This window comes from Ctenocephalides felis, unplaced genomic scaffold (genome assembly GCF_003426905.1).
Source record: "Ctenocephalides felis isolate EL2017-DRISC unplaced genomic scaffold, ASM342690v1 CF-g0.4_SCAFFOLD_00845, whole genome shotgun sequence".
Taxonomy (NCBI): Eukaryota; Metazoa; Arthropoda; class Insecta; order Siphonaptera; family Pulicidae; genus Ctenocephalides; species Ctenocephalides felis.
The window spans coordinates 61,516,501-61,538,854 of NW_020536999.1; the positions used below are offsets into that span (position 1 = coordinate 61,516,501).

The 22,354-nt window shown below is 30.0% G+C and overlaps 1 protein-coding gene and 1 non-coding gene across 2 annotated transcripts; one reads left to right on the top strand and one right to left on the bottom strand.

The window, feature by feature from the left end:
• Nucleotides 1–155: 155 nt before the first annotated feature.
• LOC113386887 (ATP-binding cassette sub-family B member 8, mitochondrial-like) lies at nt 156–15,850 on the top strand. Its single transcript, XM_026624648.1, has 13 exons — nt 156–332; nt 913–1,216; nt 3,363–3,545; nt 3,628–3,773; nt 4,413–4,629; nt 6,371–6,555; nt 10,565–10,742; nt 12,138–12,257; nt 12,412–12,568; nt 14,210–14,331; nt 14,921–15,099; nt 15,323–15,470; nt 15,746–15,850. Exons 1-13 carry the CDS (start codon nt 286–288, stop codon nt 15,848–15,850), a joined length of 2,091 nt encoding a protein of 696 aa, XP_026480433.1. The 5' UTR covers nt 156–285.
• Nucleotides 7,906–8,029, bottom strand: LOC113364341. The gene has a single exon (XR_003366046.1). It is a non-coding gene; the product is annotated as a U5 spliceosomal RNA (small nuclear RNA).
• Nucleotides 15,851–22,354: the final 6,504 nt, after the last annotated feature.

A 22,354-nucleotide genomic window follows, 5' to 3' on the forward strand; every position in this document is an offset into this window, starting at 1 on the left:
ATATCATTATATTTAAAATGCATACTCAATTATTAAAGGTTTACCAACCCCATGCAATCAAAGTACATTTCAAAAGTGATATAACCTAACATATCTCTTTATTCAAGTATTTTTTACAAATACTATAATATATTTAATATACTGTTACCAAATAGTACAAAATGGAAACGTTTATGCATGAAGTTTAGTTTTATTACAAATGGTGAATAATTAAGTTACGCCATTTCTAGTTTTGTGGTCAATGAGAAACTAATTTGACAGAAAAGCTTGTGAATATCAAACAAAATGTTTAAATTAATACAATATTGTTCTTCCAGTGCAAATCCTTTTAGGTAGGTAAATTTAATAATAAATATTTATATTTTAAATTATTATTTGACACTTGAAGAAACACGCCGGAACAATTTTGACGTTTTGCGCAATCATTCAAATTAAAGGCGCGAAATTTAAAATGAGATGAACATGTAAAGAAAATGGTAATTCTGATGATGATATTTTTGTATAATGCACTTTGAAAATAACTTTAGTTTTGTGATATAATTTTATTTTTTTTAACTGATAATTTTTATCTGCAATTTTTAATTGCTGATGGTATTTTCTATTTTTACTTCATTTACTTCATATCCTTCGATTTAAATTTTTTGGTGTCTCTTATTTTATAGAATCTGAATTATTTTTGAAGAAATGTTGCAAATATTTTATATAATAGCCTTAAGTTTTATTTAAATTTCTGTTGTATAAAATTTATTAACTTACACCTACAGTTGCCTAAATTCCACCACAATGGCATCAAATAATTTCAACATTGCATTTTATATCAAAATTTGATCTTTATATTATTTATGTCCAATATTGACAAGGTATTTAGGAAAAACTGGACTTATAAGATCTCTCATTTCATTTCAATTTCAGAAAATCTTTATTATCCAAATTTCCGGTGGGCAAGAAATCGTTCAGTCTACATAATAAACCAGTTTTACCAAAAGCCCCTGAAGATAAAAAATGTTTAATAAACGTTATATCGACGACTTTCGGGGTATCTTTTGGCATTGGATTATATACCTTAAGAAATCAGCAAATTGTCTTATGTGAGAAGAAAATTAGTAAAAATCGATTACATGGGACAATTCAAGCAGATAAAATCCTCAAATTTGATTGGAAACTCTTCTGGAAATATATTAAGCCTCATCTTTTACACTTATTAGGTGCTATAATTGTAAGTATGGAAAAAACTAACTTCTACAATAAAATGGTTAATATTTACTTTAACATTTAAAAAATAAATTAACGAATTTTATAATATTATCAAAATTATTAACATGTTTAAATATGATATATAAATTATTATATGGGCATTATAAATATCTACGTTATTTTCATAAAAAATGCTGCAATTATTTTTCTGTAAGATTATTTATGTTCATAGATAAAAGAGTATTTTAGCTTGTATTCATATTTTCTCTTCGTTTGTTTTCATTAGGGTTTATACAAAAACCGACATTTCAGGAAACCGGTTTTCGAATTTTAATTTTACTAAAAAACCGGTTTTCGAATTTTAAATAGAAAATAATTTTTTTCTCGAACATTCTGTAATGTATTTGACTGAATTTATTTATTGTTCAATTTTATAAATAGTAAACAAATTAATTAAATTTTATTTAGTAGAACTAATAGAACTAAATAAAGAAATATTGGATACATTTTGATACATACTTTTTAATATCAATTTTAGTTATAAAAACAATTAAGCTAAACTCGTATTGTCTGTTCAGAGTAATTTTATTTAATTAATTTTAAACATCTTAATTGTTTTTTTGTTTAATAAAATACGATTTCAAAAAACTGGGAACGTCTATCGAATTTCTACATAGACGTGTCCTTTGTTTACTGACAAAATTTCCTGAAATAGAAAATACTCTCAAATTTGCGATTGAATTATGCTTATTTGTTTTTAAAGTCTGATATAATAATTTTAAGTTTTTTGTTCTTTTATTTGTTACTTCTAGGGCTTAAAACTATGTTCTTTAAGTTTGAGTAGAGGAAGTTACTTCTTCAAGAAGAAGTCACACTGATTTAAATTAATATATACACTGGTACAAAAATCTAAATTAATATGAACAAAACCTTCCTGGGAACCATTGCAACGATAAGATACCAAATACTATAGAAATGATATGATTTCAAGGATCAAAATGCTTTCATCTATCTTTTATATTTGGCTATATTTGTCATTTTCTTTTTTTTATGAAAAAAACGACTTTTTTCACTAAAAAACCGGTTTCCGAATTTCATTATTTTCGCCAAAAAAACGGTTTTTAAAACCGGTTTTTGAAAACCGACAAACCCTAGTTTTCGTCAATGGCGTAAGAACAAATTAATAAAATACTCCCAAATTTTGGGTATATATCGATTAAAATATGACTATCTAACTACGAATATAATAAGAATATAATATAAATATATTTAATTCTGATATAATCTAGGTTGACTACCCTTATATACAGTGCTTAATTAAAAATCAGATATAATAAGCAATCTAAAAATAAAATAATTGTCTATTTTTGTACCTTACTGAATCCTTTACTGACCGCAAACGTGTTAATAAATTTTCATTCTTCTTCGGATTTTGGCCATAATTAATCGATTGTGCCCGAGTCGCTCTAAATACATAAATATTTTTTTAAGAAATAACAAAAACTACCATTTTTTGTCAAAAACTAGTCACCACTTCACCACACCATTAAAAATTGAATGTTTTTTGGGTCATTCAAACCGGGTGCTCCGTTCTCTCAAAAATTCGATCTCTATTTTCTACAATCTTTGTTCCGTATCTCCAAAACGGCTAGATTTGCCTTTACCAAAAATTAATCAGCACACGTCTTCGTATCAATAGGAATCGATTTTTTTTTGAATGATTTAAATCGGTTGATCGTATCTGCCGAAATTGTGGACACACAAAACACACACACACATCAATTTTTTCTACGTGAAGATATGCAAAAATTTCAATTTCGATTTTTGGACGATTACAATAACTTACCCTATGGCACCACTACGGAAAGTTAAAAAATCATTCTTTATATTGTTTATTGTTTAATTCATTCTTATAAAAACTCTATAACTTGCAGCATCCACATTTATATCCAACAACTGTAATTATAATGTTTACTAAATGTATAATTATTTATAATGTTTACCACATAATAATGTGAGGACCATCGGAAGAATAAACTACTTAAATTTTCATGATTTAATTACTTTTGATCCTAGTCAGTTCCTCTTTAATATATCAATCACATAAAGAAAGTTTTTAGTAAGTTTTAACTAAATATTACTTTAGTAAATTAATCATTTAATTCTAGGCTGCCTTGGTCGTAGCATATTTGAACATACAAATACCACAGCTTTTAGGAGGAATTATTGATGTTGTATCAAAACATTCTAATGAAATAGCTATAATAGGATCAGGAGACATGGCTTCTGGAAGTTTTTTCAAAGATATGAAAGCTCCGGCTTTGCATCTCTTATCAATGTATGGAGCACAGGTAAAAATAAATTTTATTTACAATGCATTAAACAATAACAACATTTCTAATAATACTAACTGCCCATATCCAATTTATGCAGTCATTCTTCACGTTTATGTACATTTATCTGTTATCTGGAATCGGTGAAAAATTAGCAACAAGCATACGACATGATTTATTTAAATCGTTGTTGAAGCAGGATATTGAATTTTTTGATAAGCATAGAACTGGAGAACTGGTCAACAGGTAAATTTTTGAAGTAATATTAATACACATTTTGCATACAATAATACCAATCAAAATAAGTTCATTTTTAAAAGGAAAACGTTATTTGCACGCCCTATATTCAGGACATCTAGTATATTAAGAACATTCTCATAGTTAAATGATTGGGTTATCTTTGGGCCAAAAATTTGGTCATCTTCTAATTGTTGACCATGGTCAGAAGATTATACGTGCATTGGACCAAAACATCGTTAATGAATAATATTAAAAAATACAGTTTATCATTTTTATTTGTATTTTGAGAACGAAGTATAATATTCCCACCAGTATGTTTAGTTTTTCTGATTTTTTTCTCAGTATGTCCATATTTTAATTTGCCGATTTTATCTCATTCATTCTTCGCCATTCTCCAGAAATATTACATGAGAAGTAGGGGGTATGGTAGAATATCACGTGTTTATTTACTTTTTAACAAAATTTTCAAAAAATACGATTTTTGTAAGTACATACATAACTACTAAAAAAACACGTGAGTTGAAGAGGAAGGGGAAGTACTTTTGAATATCACCAAGGGGAAGAGGAGGGTTAAAAATAGGAAAAATATCATGTGATTTGAGGTCAATCCCTTACTATAATTTATCCCTACGTCTTTAATTTCAGATTAACGACTGATGTACAAGACTTCAAATCATCTTTCAAACAAACGATATCTCAGGGACTGAGAGCAATTGCTCAATTAATTGGTGGTTCAACATCACTTTATATTATTTCTCCGGCATTATCAAGTATAGCCTTCGTTTGCATTCCGACAGCTGTTATTATTGGAAGCTATGTGGGATCCATATTGAGGAAGAAATCTAGAGAGGCCCAGGCTCAGGTGAGAGAATTATCAAATCTATAGGTATATCATATCTATATATAAAAATTGATGTAAGTCTACCTGGCTGTGTGTGTAATTGTTATGCATTCATAAACCATACGTCCGATCGCCGTAAAAATTTGGGAAATTGTAAGGTAAATTGCGAGACGGTTTTCAGATATTTTGATTGAAGCCAATAGTGGTAGGAGTTAGCCGCCACGAAGACTTTTTTAAAATTTATTGGTCAATTTTGATTTATACAAAACTACTACGCCGTTAAAATTTGGAAAATTGTTAGGTAAATCCCCGGACAGTTTTTCGGATATTTTGATTTAAGTCAAGTGATAGGGGTTGGGTGCCCTGAAAACTTTTTGACTTTTTTTTAATTTTTTTTCGGTCAATTTTTATTATTGATTTTTTATAATGCGCATATAAAAAGCATATGAAACTCAAATGTTTAACCTTTTACCACAAATCACTATTTTGTAATAATTATTATAATAATTATATCTTTTTTAAATAATTTAACTTTAATTTAACAGCTAAACTAACAGACAGGTAAACTGGTAAACAAATAAATAGTTGAACAAGCAAGATATATACGTAGACAGATGAGCAGGAAGACAATTGGTTGATAGGTAAACTGGTGGAAAGGTAAATTGGACGATATGTAAAATGGTAGACATGACACTTGGTAGATAGACGAATATGTAGAAAGATAAACAAGTTGATAGGTTAATTGGAAGACATTTGAAATGGGTTGACAGGTAAATTGGTAGGCCGGTAAAATGGTGGATTGATACACAGGCTGATAGGTAAATTGGTAGAGAGGTAAATTGATAGACAGGTAAATGATTGAACAGGTAAAGTGGTGGATAGGTAAATTAGTGGACTCGTGAATTGGTGGACTGGTAAATTGGTGGACTGGTAAATTGGTGGACTGGTAAATTGGTGGACTGGTAAATTGGTGGACTGGTAAATTAGTGGACTGGTAAATTGTCAAACAGGTTGCCAGGTAAACTGATAGACAGATAGTTATATAGACTAAAATATGGCAAAGCGTGAACAGGTACAGCCAGCTTTTTATAAATAATTTAGTAAAGTTAAAAGAAAGATATTTATTGGGGTCTTGGTTTTATGAAGAGCTTATTCACTTTTTTATTTATCACGTTTTTGGATCGAAAGGATCATTTTGGATACCGAGAAACGATTTTTTTCAAATCATATTTTTGTAGTAATTTATCTATTAATACAGAACAAATTTTATTTAAAATAAAAAAATATAATTTGATTTACTGCTCCTTAGCATAAAGAATCCTTTCAAATCCAATTGTGCTATAACTGCTGCCGACAAATTTTCTACATATAATATTAATAGTATCATACATATCATATATTCCATTCAGGGTAGGAAAACCCACATTTAATTCAATGTATGTACAATGTATATAATGAATAAATTTTTATTTCTGTCTGTCTGTCTGTCTATATTCCATTCATCTCCCTTGTTTGCTATTATTATTATTGTTATACTGCTATTGGACACTTTTCTTTTGCCTTAATAATGATGCACAATAACGTTGTGCAGGAGGTACTCTATTTTCCATATGGTTCCGATTAAGTTTCCTTTCATTTTCATGATCGTGCTCAGTACAATTCGTTCTTCTCCAACTGTCTTCAGTACTTACTCATTTGTCATCTTGTTTGCCCACTTTACTTTGTTTTTTACATATTTAACATCCAATATTCAATTTTTTAGATGGAAAGAGCTACCGGAGTTCTAGACGAAGCAATTTCAAACATAAGAACTGTACGCGCATTCGCGATGGAAGATACAGAGTCGGATTTATTTTTATGGGAAGCCGAAAGAGCTCAAACCTTGAATGAAGATTTAGGAGTGGGCATTGCCATGTTTCAAGCTGCCACTAACCTTTTCCTCAACGGGTAAGATAAAACATATACAATTTTAATCGATTTTTTGGTAGTCTCGTCGGTATTCATCAAATAAAAAATGAAAATTGGTTAATATATGTGATTATCGGTGATCTCTTCTATTGTTACAAAGACGTTGTAGGATCGCTGATGCCTGAATCATTACTATTTCTCATATTCTTTACTAATAATATTTTAAATAATTTTATTCTTTTATTTCTTTATACCACTTACTCTGCAAATTTTTTATGTTATAATTTTCAACGATCTATATTGGGTTCATAATCTAATTTCGCAGAGTTTAAAAAACAACTCAACAAATGGTCATAGAACGTTTTATTTGTTGAATTTGCTTTTCTCAAAATTTTGAAGAATTAATTTCCGATGTACCAAAAACTTGTAAACAAACACATACATAGGTCTAGCCGTTTCGAAGATACGGGGCAAAAGGAGACAAAAATCGTAATTCAGTTTTTGAGAGAACGGAGCGTCCGAATACTTTGATTGCAATAATTCAAAAAAACATTTTATTTGTATTGACTAAACGAAGAACTCTCTACATTTTTGAAAAGGCAGGTCCAGCGGTTATGGACTCTCAATAAACAAAAGTTTAAAAAACACCATTTGGCGGTCAAAATGTTCATTAGACAAATGCACATCAAATTTTCAGATATGTTATAGAGATTTTAATAATGTGTTCATATTTTGTGTCAATTTTTTGGGTTCCGTACCAATTTTTTAATTTTAAAGTTCATTCATATGGTTCAAACAAATGTCCTCGACATTTTCGACAGTATGGAATAACCGATTTGTATGATTGAAAAAATATTCGGTTCATACTCGATCGTAAGGCGTTTTTGCAAAAAGCACGTCTAGTCGTTTCGGAGGTATGGAGCGCAAATGGGGTAAAAATGGTCATGCAGTTTTTGGTAGAACGGATCATCCGATTAGATCAATTAAATAAACCTTTTGTTTGTGTGGATGGTATGCAAAAAATTTCGTAATTTTACAAATTTTCAAAAAAAATTCCAGATTTTCAAAAAAAATTCAAGATTCAAATTTTCGAAATTATTCAGCATTTTCAAAAAAAAATCTAAATTTTCGATTTCTAACAAAAAATTGTCAATGTTCCAAAATTTTCAAAAGTTTCCAAATTCCAAAATAATCTATTTGAAATTATTTAAAATAATTATTGATTATTTCATTCCTCGTAATTACGGTCGGAAAACTTTCCTTAAAGAACGATTACATGCATGTACCACTAATTTATTATAACAATATATTATTATTAACATTAACATATATAATAACAATATATATGTGTTTGTTTTATTATAAAGAATAATTTCTAAATCGATTATTGGCCCAGCAAATAAATGCCGGGCACACAAAAAATTGAGTTATATACTCATTTGAGTGCTCCCCTCCACGGAAATCTTTAGTAAAAGGCGAAAGATTTATTCGCTCTGAAGGGAAACCAGAGTGACGAACAGACAAGTCGGATTTATTTTATCCCCATCAATGGTGAACTTTAGCGTAAGCGCTTTTGTTATGTAGCACATTTGCGCCATCTATGGATCGTATGGTTATACTCAAATCAATACATCCACGAACTAACTAATACTAGATATTTTCTATTTGATTCTTTATTTAAGATTTGTTCGGAATCTTCTGAACAAAAAATAATATAAAAAAATAACACATATATTAAATATAGCAAAATATAACTTACCGGTACACCGACGACCCTTTAGTAATCCCATATAAGTAATTCTTAGACTAGGAGTAGCAGTGCATGGCATCATGCCTTAAGGCAAATTGCTGGACCTACCCGCACCTTTCCGCACAAATATTCGAGGAATTTCAAATGTATTCAAATAGATTATTATAAATATTGTAACATTCAGTATTCGTATTATATAGACAAAATATAAGAGTTTATATATTAGACGCGACATTTATATATATTTATATATGTTTATACACAAAATTAATAAACAAAACTTAATCAACAGCCATTAAAATGGAAGACGTTATCTAATATTTATGAGAATTATATAAACGGAATTGCAAATTTAAAATTTATTTATTTCAAGTATATAAGTGAGCTTTAATAGATTAGTTGGAATTAAAATTAAAATCCGAATCATTTTTGATATTAAAAAAAAATTCAGAAATTGAAGATTTCTTTTTAATTTGTTTAAATAAAAAAATTGATTTTCTGAAAACTGATCGTTTCTTCACACTGTCAACACAAGCAAAATGTTTATGAATCATTAGAATCGGATGCTTGTCTCAAGACCTGCCACTTTTAGTTCCGTATTTTAGAAATGATTGAACCAGGCATTGACAAAAACTAATCACCAAGTTTCCCCATTATTACAAATTGAATACTTTTTGAATCATTGAACTCGGATGCTCTTTCTCTTTAGGCTGGACTTTGCTAAAAAATAATCAGCACGTCTCCCAATCAATAGGAATCGATTGCTTTTTGAGTCATTCAAATGGGTTGATCCGCACGCCAGAAATTGTAAACGAAATATTGTATTTATACATAATACACTCTCACACAAACACATTTATATTTTTTAAAGTATGTCAAAATCTAAACTAGTAGGATGTATGGCATCGTGCCTCAAGGCAAATTGCTGGAACTTCCCGTACCGTAACGAAAAGTTCGAGGAATATTGAATGTTTTCAAATAGATTATTATAAATATTGTAACATTGTCTAATATTTATAAGAATTATATAAATTGAATTGCAAAGTTGAAATTATTATAGAACTTTAGTCAGAATTAAAAATAAAATCTGAATTATTCGCTACACAAAAAAAATTTTTTTGAAAAAAAAATTGAAACAAAACTTTTTTTTCAAAAGCAATTATTTTGTTAAAACAAGCAGAAAGTTCTTTGAATCATTCAAATCGAACGCTTAATTCTCTCAAAAACTACCATTTTTGCACATTTAGCTCTGTATCTTCGAAATGGCTAGGCCTGCCTTTGCCAAAAACTAATAACCACTTCTCCCAATCATTACTAATTGAATGTTTTCAGATCATTCAAACCGGATTCTCAAAAACTCGATTTCTATTTTTTGCACTCTTTGCTCTTAATCTCCGCAACTGCTGCACCTGCCTTTGCCAAAAACTAATCAGCACATCTCCCTATCAATAGGAATCGAATGTTTTTTGAACCATTCAAATCGGTTGATCAGTGCGTCTGAAAACGTGGACGAAAAAATGCGGACATACAAAACACATACACACACATCCATTTTTTCTGAGGTATGCCAAAATGTTCAGCAACCTTCGAAACGTCGAGAAATGCAAAAATTTTCATTTTCGATTTTCGGCCCAGTACTATAACTACCCTACGGGAAGTTAAAAATATGTAAAAACTTTCATTTTCGATTTTTGGTCCATTACAATAACAAACCCTACGGGAAGGTAATTAAAAAACTATTCTTCAACAAAAAATACTAGTTACTAGTCATTCACGTGACTATGTTTTCATAGGTAGCGCGAAAGGAACTTATGGTCTCTAAACGTAAATGCACTATAGGAGTACCGCGTTATAAAAAAACTGACGTAATTACAGCTCCGGGTAGTATGAGTTCCATATCCAGCGTACCGCGTTATAGGAGAGTTGACTGTTTAAATATTTACATTAACAAATACGTACACCACACAAGCGATTCTTTGTACCTTATAATCATTTTATAAAAACATTTTATAAAATAACTTAAAAAAATTAAACTATGCTTGTATGGTGTATTTATTTGTTAATGTAAATATTTAAACAGTCAACTCTGCAATTCGCGGGTCTCTGGTAATGGTACTTATACTACCCGGAGCTGTAATTACGTCAGCTTCTTTATAACGCGGTACTCCTACACCGCATTTCCGTTTAAGAGACCATAAGTTCCTTTCGCGCTTCCTCTGAGTTCATAGTTGTTATTATTTATAGTTGTTTTGCGAAAAACTTGAAAATCAAATTACATCTATTTTATTTCACTTACAGTTTGGTGCTAGGTACCCTCTACGCAGGCGGATCTCTTTTAGCCACCGATCAGCTCACAGCTGGTGAGTTGATGGCATTCCTGGTTGCCTCTCAGAACGTCCAGAAATCATTGGCCCAGGGTTCTATGCTGTTGGGTTCCGTGGTCCGAGGAATGAGTGCGGGTGCCCGAGTTATGGAGGTATTGCACCAATTGCATGATCGTGGAGAAATAAATTTTGAGAGTATTTTGGAAAGTGTTGAAGGGCAGTATGTCAGAAAAGAGGATAAAAGAGTATTTGATCATGAAAAGAAGAGAAAAAAGAAGAAGAGAGGTGTGAAAATTGAGAAAAATGGCTAAAAATAGCAATTTTTAGAAAAAAACGAAAAACATTATACTTTAACCCTTTCCACTCACATGCAGCCGCAATTCGCGAGTAGAAAGGTTTAATATAAACTGTTGATGTTAGATAATTATCATCAAAGCTATCGGATTTATTAATATGTATATCAGTCATTTAAATAATTTGAATTAGATATAATTTATCGGATCTATTAGGGGACGTCCATTAATCACGTGTGCGGGTTTTTAAGGATTTTTGGACCCCCTCCCTTGGTGATATTCAAAATTACTTCTCCCCCCTCCACCAAACATCACGTATATTTTTAGTTACGTGATAAAACTGTAAATTTTTTGATTTTTTTTTTAAATGTTTGATTTTTTTTAAAGAAATCAGTTAAAAAATAAATACACATAATATCTTACTATACCCCTCCTCCCCTATGTGATATTTCTTGATTTTTTGTCAAACCCCCCCTCCCCCTAAAAACCTCACGTGATTAATGGATACCCTAATATATTTGAAATTATGCAAAAAAGGGACCACCCATTTTCAACCCTATTTTTTACATTAACCTAAAAGATATTAAACAAGCGGCATTGATAAGAACTAATGCCAAATAAAACTAGTGGTGCATGGCATCGTGCCTTAAGGCAAATTGCTGGAACTTCCCGTACCTTAATGAAATATTCGAGTAATAAATACTGTAACTTTCATTCATATTCGTATTTTATAGATAGGAGCGTTGGAATTGGAGGACGGCCTTTAAATGTGTTTATATAAAAAGTAAATAAATAAAACTCAATCAATCGGTTTCAAAATGAAGTCTAATATTTATAAGAATTAGATAAACTGAATCGCAAAGTTAAAATTATTTCTTTAAAGTACATGAGTGCGTCTCTTTAGAACCTTAGCTAGAATTACAATTGAAATCGCAATTATTTTCGATATTAAAAAAATCTTTTCTGAAATTTAAGAAAAAAAAAAACAATTTAAAAAATTTTAGTAATCAAATGTACTGCCTGACAATGCAAAACGAATTATTTTAATTTTTTTTGTTAAAGCACTAATAAGATGTTTAATATTATTTGCCTGAATAATAATAATTCTTGGAGAATTTGAATTTATTTGCATCAATTGATTCTAGATAAATAAGGCATAAATTATAAAAGTGCATTTTCTCTTATATTCACAGTAAAACTGAATTTAAAGTAGAAATTTTTTATATGCATGTTTATAATGATATTTTCTTTCAGTACATCGGCATCGAGCCAAAAGTTCCACTGAAAGGCGGAATGGAGATTCCACCAAATGAATTCAATGGAAATATTAAATTTTGTAGGGTATCATTCGCATATCCTACAAGATCTGGGAATGTAAGTGTACTTTTCATCTATTTTAATTTAATATTATGAAAATCACACTGAAAATTACTGTACACTTTGATGATTAACTCAGCTTAATAGCATTATTTAAGGACCATATATTATTTATTTAAATATGTTAATTATTAAATATATTTTTCCTCAGACTGTTCTCAAAGATTTTAGTTTAGACATTCCTGCCGGAAAGACAGTTGCACTTGTTGGAGTTTCTGGAAGTGGAAAATCAACGGTAGCCAATCTCATAGAACGATTTTATGAGCCTAAAACTGGTTCAATATCCATCGATGGATATGATTTGAAAGGTGAGCAATTTAAAAGATGATTATAAACGTAATTAATTAATTATACTAAAAACAGCTAAATCTATTAACTTACTCTATATGAGCCAAAATTCTTATTGATATATAAAATTAGTGGGGCGCATGGCATCGTGCCTTAAGGCAAATGGCTTAATTTTTTTTTTTAAAAAAGATTAACATTTTTGAAAAAAAGTTACTTTGAAAAATTAGATTTCAAAAAAAGGCTTTTTGAAAACATTTTACTTTGAAAATATTAGATTTTTGAGAAACTATAAATTTTTAACAAAAATTTACATTTTTTGCAAAAAAAAAAAGACATTCTGAGAAAAATGTTTTCTTTATTTTGAAATATTTTGGAAATTCTGAACTTTTTTTTTCAAAACAATCGTACTGCTTCAACTGCATAGAGACGAAAACGCGAAAGCGCCGCGTCGCCGTCTAACGAATAAACATTGGAATGTAAACAAAATTATACTTATTATTAAAATCTCTATAAAATATTTGATAATTTGATGCGTATATGTCTAATGATCATTTTTGACCGCCAAATGGCATTTTTAACTATCGCAAAAAATCGAAAATGAAAATTTCTGAACATTTTGGCATACCTTAGAAAAAATGGATGTGTGTGTTTATGTGTATGTGTGTGCGGATACAAATTTTCGTCGACGATTTCGGGAACACCGATCAACCGATTTGAATAATTCAAAAAACATTCGATTCGTATTATAAGGAGAGTGCTGATTAGTTTTTGGCGAAGGCAGGTCTAGCCGTTCCGAAGATACGGGGCAAAAAGTGCCAAAAATGGTAACTCAGTTTTTAAGAGAACGAAGCGTCCGATTTTAATAATTCAAAAACATTTTACTTGTATTGACAAGATGAAGCACTGATTAAATTTTTGGGAAGGCAGGTCGAGCAATTATGGACTCCCAATAAAAAAATGTCATTTGGCGGTCAACAATGTTTATTGGACATATGTACATCAAATTATCAGTTATTTTATAGAGATTATAATAATGTGTACACATTTTGTCTAAATTTTTATGGGTTCCGTAGCAAGATTTTTAATTACCGTACGGGAAGTTCCATTCCCGTTTCATTGGTCTTGAGGCACGATGCCATGCACCCCACAAGAACCGATTATTTAACTTAATGAAGTTATCTAACGACAGCCATTGGCTGCTGAAGAATTTTTGAACTATAAAAATTGTAATAAATATTGAACCGATTATAATATAAATTCGGCAAACAATAATGAATCATAGCGATGACTATTGAAAGTTTGAAATATTTTAAAAAAAATGCTAACAGTTATTTTTAGACTTTGAGCTTTGAACAAGATCCGACGCTTTTGAACAATCAACAACGGTTAATTACTTGTTACAGTTAGTCAATGTGAGTGAATTTTATCAAAAGTTTTTAAAATTCTTAAAACTAATGAAGACATAATCGGGATTACGTTAATTCTCTGATCACCGTTGACGCAGACCTAAATTTGATGGTTGGACGAAAACAAACTTTTTTTGGCGAAGATAGTTAGAAATAGTTTTTCGATCTGGCATAAAATATTTACATTTATAATATAGATTCCAAACAGGCACATGATTTTTTATTTATTAAACATGATTTCACTTACCATTTCAGAATTATGTCCAACATGGCTTCGTGGAACCAGCGTCGGCTTGATAGAGCAAAATCCAACTCTATTCGCTACCACAGTGATGGAAAATATACGATATGGAAAACCTACAGCTTCGGATGAACAGGTAAAAATTAATTTGTAATATATACTATATGCAATATATACCTATATCATGATAACCACTTCCCATGCTTTAAAAAATCTGGCTCGTGATGAAAATTTTTACCCAAAAATGAATATGACGAGCCAGGGGGTGCAAGTTTCGACGAGCTAAATGGCACGGGAAAGGGTTAGAGATCGTTCTAGTATTACGTAAGCAAATTTATTACAATTATCTACCCCCCCCATCCCCCTTGTCAGCAAAAGTAAGCAAAGCTCTTACCCCCTACCCCCATGCTTACGTAAACATTTTGCAATTAATGTAAAAAAATAAAAATACTACCTATGACGTAATCATCATCCAGACTCCCCTGGACCCCATGTCAACCTAAAATAAGCAAATCAACAACCCCCCCCCCGCCACCCTATAGTGCTTACGTAATACTTGAACGGCCCCTTAAGCAGTAGAATTTTAAATTTACTTTTGCCCGTTTCTGATCTGGTTCCTTGACCGATTATCGCCTGGCACCTCAATTGTTGACCAATAGATTTAAAATATCAAGACAATTATTAATAACTGAAGTAATTTATTGTACAAATCATTCTATCCAAAGGTAATCGAAGCAGCTATGCAAGCGAATGCCCACGAATTCATATTAGGATTCACGAATGGTTACCGAACCTTAGTTGGTGAAAGAGGAGCTGCTTTGTCTGGTGGCCAAAAACAAAGGATCGCCATTGCTAGGGCTCTGCTTAAGAATCCCAAAATATTAGTGCTGGACGAAGCCACAAGGTAAATGACAGAATTAAGTATTCAACCAGACGAAGGAAGTATCATAGGTTACAAACACTGAAGAATGAGAACAGAATTTCTAATCTTTACTATCTTTATATGAGCTTTTATAGAAAATCATCTACGATTTTATCTATGAAAATGACCATTTATCTTATGGCCATTCTTCAATTGCGATTTCTCATTTTCTAGACTGGTAATTTATGCAAAAAAATATTTTCAGTGCCCTAGACACCCAAAGTGAAGCCCTCGTGCAGAGAGCCCTTGACAATGCCACCAAAGGCAGAACTGTTGTAGTCATAGCTCATCGTTTATCAACTATCAGAAATGCCGACATCATAGTGGTCATGAAACATGGAAAAATCGTAGAGGTAGGTTCGGATGTGAAGTAATGCTTCTAAGAAACCGGTGCAAGTGGTTATATATAGTTAAATTTGACAAACTCAATTTCTCACTTATTCGAAAATCGCGGGTTTGCGTCAATGAATGTCTATTTATCTTCAATTGAGTTTCCACGAAGTAGTGCATCCTCGGTTTCGTAATATTGCAAACTATTTTATTTTACTGATGATTTAATATAATTAGTTGATATCATCAGAAATATAATGCCCTAAAATGGAAATTATTTATATTTGTTTAATATTAGATGGGCAACCACAAGAGTCTGAAAAAGGCCAAAGGACACTATTGGAATTTGGTCCGGGAACAAGAAAACGAGAGCGAAGAGAAGACAAAACGGCAAGGCTCCTAATTTTTTTTAATGTATAATATTTATTGTGTATATATTTATTATCAATGTTGGTATATGTATAAAAAACGAATAAATTATTTTTGACTATTGGTGCCGTTTTGGAATCTATAACCTTTAACGAAGAATAATTTGTCTTTTTTTTAAGAATATTTTTAGATTTGATATGGATGTTATTAATATCTGCCTTAACTTTGAGAATTTAAAAGTCAGATATCTGACTAAAACATGGACTTCTCCTTCGGAAAAATAAAAAACTATAAAAGTTTTAAAAAATCGTTATTTCTTTCTTGGCTGCTGAAACCAAGAGCGGACAATTGCAATGGCAATGTGATCCAAAGGAAAAATAATATTTGGCTATATTATATATATTAATTATTATTAATAATAATAATTTAAGGACATCCCGATGATATAACAAAAATGAATAAATTAGTTCGTAAATTTGAGCCATTCAAAAAACGTTGGATTTGTATTATCAGCGACAAATTTGTTTACATAGAAAAACCAAAAATGAATAATTAAAACGCAGTCAAAAATGACTAAGTTATCATTTTTTTGGTAATGAGAAATTTCACTGATTTGAAACCAAGAATTTTGTCAGTGAAATTTTAGAATTGTTTTTAAAATAAAAGCGTCTCAATTTTTATCTATTTATCGAATGTGCATTTCTTGAAACTGTACTCGAATAAACTGTTTTACTAATCAACAAAAAATGTTGGTTCTTTTAAGTAATATAAAAAATTCTGTATTATCAAGTTTCTTGAAACTTCCAAGTTTATTCCACAACATGTTTTTGAACATCAATCATTGTGAGCGAGTTCCATAAGCTTTTATGATAATATTCTTAACCACGTGACTTTTTTATTTAGATCTATTTTAAGTAAAAACAAATATTTCTACTGCTTTATTTGCAAGCTGCCCAATATCTCTTAATATATCATACCTTCAGAGCTCTTACCACTGACCAGTGCACTTCAGAGCTAAGATTGTTAATTTTGATACCCATGTTGGATTTTGATACGTATTCCACAGTTTTTTGAACAGCAATCATAACTTCTGAGCAAGTTCCATGAGCATTTATGACAATATTCTTAACCATGTGGCTTTTTTATTTAGATCTATTTCAAATAAAAACAAATATTTCTACGGCTTTGTTTGTTTGCAAGCTGCCCATCTCTTAAAAGCTCATACCTTCACAGCTCTTACCACTGAGCAATGGATAAGATAAGCCTATCCCGCAACATCAAAATAAACATTTTTTTAGATTTTTCTACCATAATTATATTAAATACTACAGTACAGTTTCCAAAATATTAAGAAATTCAGGAAACATCCAATCATAATTTGGAAATTCCTTATCAATTAATCTTAACTCTTTTGATGTTGTGATAATCCAAAATATTACATATTATAACATATCCATTATCAAATCATCACAGCATCTGAAAAGTAACAAATACGAAAACAAACATAAATAAAACGCTAAACATTAGGAATATTTGGACATATTTATTTACTAAACAATTATTTAATTTAAACTTTCATTTATCATCAAAGTGAGATTCTGATAAATACAATATGTACATAATTAATACACAACAGAAAAAAGAAACAAACACAGAAATAAAACTTCCGAATTATTGATATATAATAATATTATATGTCTTATATTAATTATTATAACGGAACTAATTGGCTTTTCAGACTGATATTGATGATCCGCCATAAAATTAACGTTTATCAGTCGTTTTATGACGATGAGGTCATTGATAGATTTAGAAAATGACATCGATTTTAAAGTATGATTTAAAAGTCATAATAGGATTATGTGTGATTTCTTCAAATAACTGAAGAAATCCATGCAATAAAATGCGTTTAATGGGTTAATTAATGATTTGCAGACCACGAACTTTTATGCCACTCTGATGTTGTCAATTGACCCAACCGGAACATTTTCAGTATAATGTAAAAAGACAATTTTAGTTTAAATATTAACTTTGTCGGCTATAATCACGATACATTGTTCCAAAAAGACGGAGCTTTTTGCCAGACATTCAACATTCAACATTTGTCACCAGAAAAGTTGTCTTAGTAGGAGATAACTTCTGCATGTATTGAACAAAAAACATATTAAAACTCAAAGCTATGACTTCAGAACAAATGCCAACAATCTTTCAAAAATATGCTAAAATGTGTTTCAAAGGTTTCCAAGTTTTGCCAGACATTCAACAATCAACGATTATATAATTGTCCAAACAGAAAATATTGCTTGGAAACTCAGGGATCCACACCTGTCACTAGAAAAGTTATCTTAGTGGAGATATCTTCTGCATGCATAAAACAAAAATATGTTAAAATGTGTTTCCAAAGTTTCCAAAGTTACGTAATCGTAAAAAGAATGCTATAACCACGGCATTTGTAGACATTTTGATATTGCTTTTAAAGTAGAAGTTCATATTTAAATAAATAGTTGTCTAAATACGTATCTATTTATTTTAGTGTTTACCTAATATTTTTAATAACATCAAATAATTTATGACCTACTCTTCATATGAAGAACAAAATCAAGAACTACTAATCAAGAAAATTGGTAAAGAATAAAGCAATGGTGTAATAGAATTTCCATTAGTTATCACATGACTGTAGCTAAGGAAGTTATTTTAATTTAAAATATATTATTTTTTCTATTTTAGTCCCGATTAAATAAAAAATGTTGAATATCGGGTCAATTGAACGACGACCAGAATTAAAAGCAGATGTGTGGTCCAAAATTTCTTAAATTATCAAAAAATTAGTGAATTAATTTTAACAAGCAACAAAAATATAAATAACGTATAAACCAAAACCACGATAATCATCAAAAATGACAATTTTTTTCGTCTAATTTCCTCTAGTTGTAGATCAATTGATGTTACACAAGGACAACATCCACATCAATCAAAAGGAAAGTCCATTCTTCTTCCAGAATATGGATATGGAGAAAACAAGTCCCAGTGTCAATTCAAACCAGTGATGGTCAAGGATAGGAGATAAATCTCCATTCTCATTCCACACCAATGGTAAGATTTAGAAAAAGACAATAGGGCAATGTCTACTCCTTATCCACATTATGGAAACATATAGAACAAGAACTTTAAACTCAAGCCAATCAAAAATTATGATAAAAATAGATGTCTAACTTAGCCTTTCATCGTCATTTTTATGGATTGATACGGTTTTGGTTTATGTTTATTTATATCTATAATTTGGTCGTCATGACTTTCATGATCTATAGAGGTTCATGAAAAATTCAAAATTTTACGCAATTAGTTTTGAAATTAAACGTTACGGTATATATGAAAGATATTTTCTTGGTAAAATTACCATATTAGTCCTATCTCTATAGATTCATGAAGAATTTATATTGATAAAGCTTAAACTTAATATAAATGTTCTTATGACGACACAAATGCGTTTTGTTAGTTATTGTTATGACGTCATCAGGCATATAAGCTGAGTTATATATAAAAGAAATGAGTAACATTTAAAGTTCAATGAAGTCAATGAAGAAAACCTAAAACCAAGTGAAAACACGTAAAACAAGTTAAAGTTTGCCAAATGATTGTTACTTCATTAATAATGTATGCAAATATACGAATAGATTCTTTCTTAATTAGACACGCGTAGTAAAATTTAGAATTTTTTGGAATGCGTTGAAATTCACGTGAAACATCTTTTAGAATATTCTTTGCCATTATCAGAATAATAAGGATGCAACAAATAAACTCTAATAAAAGTATATGCATATTTTTGCAACAACTAAAACCAATGTACAATTGTCTTTATAAGCGTCAATATTATAATAGTAAATTTGCATAGCCTCGTGTCAGCATGAATAACAAGGCTATACTCGAGGTCTCGGTATTTATTTGGACCAAAAACTAAACTGGATACAACATATAAACCAAAAAATAAAAGAGCTGCGAAGCAAAGTCAGGTCATTGTATTGGCTAATAGGACAAAGTTCTTATTTACAAATCTTTCATAAAACCTATATGGACCTATGGAGACGAGCTCTGGGGATGCGTCAGTAAAACAAAAATCAAGGCCTTTTGAAAATTTTTAATTTTTTCAAAATTGTAAGACTCATCACAAGCGCGCCTTGGTATGTATCTAATAAAATTTTGCATGATGACCTCCTTATGGAAACAGTACAAAAAATAATCAGCACAAGAAGCATATCCCACTTTGCCCGACTTAAGGAGAAACAACCAGCAGATCTTCTCTAAGTAACTAGTAATCTTCATTAGAGGGTCATCTACCATGCCAACTTCTTATACTCAAGGAAAACACTACTTGAGTTGATATTGAACCAAACAACTATATAACAACAATATGTTCTGACTGCTGTTGAACAATGTTAAAAAAATGCATTGAATTGACACACCCAAATATTTTGAACTTGAGATAAAAAATTCTATTATGATCAGATTTTCATAAACATCAAGAGCAAATGATGGCCTTAATTTTATCGAAACATTGAAAAAAATCTGGATGCACGTTGACGTAAAGTAAATGTGATTGCGTTATTCACCAAGTTATCTGAATCACGATATTAAACAAAAATTGTCTGACCAACATTTACTACTAAATCTTCTAGTATGGCAAAATATTCTATTAATTCTATTATTTGCCCCCAATTTAATCGGGGGGGCAGTATAAATGTTACAACGGAAAGTCCAACCAGAAATTGAAAATCATCCATACCGAAAAATACTTTTCTCTTTTTATAATAGTGCTACTAACTTCCAAATCAATTAACTATCTAATTGGACCAATAATTTAGTCAACATTGTCGTCATCCCAATTGATTCGAATATGTAATTTTTTAATCATTTATATTCGAATATGTATTTTTTTAAGAAGTATGATCAGTATACAATTAAGTAGAGATAATATATCACAAACCAGATGATAAATATAGTAGTGAGCTACAGTAACAAATAAGTTTAAGGAAATTCCTGATCCAGCTTCATTGTCCATACCAACTTTGCTTGAATTTAATACCCCATTGACAAATAAAAATTTGCAAAAATATGTAAAAATAATAATCTTACTTCTAAAATATCCTAATATTCTGCTTTTTGATGTTTCACTTGAATTTTCAACTTACTCCAAAATTCGCTCTAAAACATAGCACGATAATACTGTTTTAAAAATCGAGGACTTGGTAAAAAGTTATGGTTAATTTGAAAAAAATCTGATAAGAATTTCGACTATTTATTGGATTTATTATTTGGATTATGTTCACTACAACGATAATGATGATATATTGTTTATATTTATACATCGCAAGTTAAAGTCTAAACGAAATTAACCCAAATATATATAAAATTAAATTATATTGCAGTATCGACGAAGTTGATTTTAAAACAAGTTTGTTTGAATGATAACTTCATGATATTTACTGAAATCATAGTTTTGAAAAATGGTATACTTAAATTAAAATTTAAGCCCTTGGTAAAAGCGAGTATGATACAATATTTCAATTATTTCTTATAATAACTATGAGTTCGTATTTGTCACATTTATTTTCCATTATTATATTTATAATTACTATAGATATATTTTGAGTTAATAAAATTTCGACCAAAACTGCGATATTTCGATGAATTTTATAAAATAGTCACTTTTTATTATATGGTGATTGTTCGTCTAAGATTGTGTTAAATATGATATATAAGATGATGAACATTTTTGGATTTGAAAATCATTTATTCATACCACTCAAAACTGTTCTGAAAATAAAAATATTAAAAATTCGGTTGCGGTACCAAATTTTTTCACAAAATGTTTGTCAGTATGAATAAAAGATTTTCTTGAGGTATATTCCTTGACTTGGAGAATCACAAACACACACCTATAAAATACAATGTGGACAACTCATATTTTCATTTTATATAAATATTATAAATAATCTAGATTTGTGTGTGTCTGCGTTGATTGGACCAGAAACATAAATTATTATTCATTTATTATCTCGAATCTCCATTATTAAACATCAAACTATTTTTGTTTAAATATATCACGCATGCAAATTCGCTATAAAACACAAATTTCTAAACATTTGTCTTAAAAATTTAATTTCCTAATGATCGTAATGAAAATTATAACAATAATTGGCTAATTCGGTTTAAATTATAATATGCAGTTATAAAGCGCCTTTCACGCGATACGAAAGTAGAAAATGATTTATTTATGAAGAGGGAACAGATTGGACAAAGTTTTCTTCAAATACAGTTTTTCATAAAGAAATAAGCATCTCAATGGACAACAAATAAGCAAAATCAATCATTATCATTAATGATCAAATCAAACGTTCCAAGTTATTCGAATCGAACCGTAATAGAAAAACTTGATCATGACTTCTAATTTACACATATTCGGATATTACAAACCTACAAATCACTCGAATTCTGATTCGAATCACTTGACTTATGATGCACGATTCGAATCACACACAAG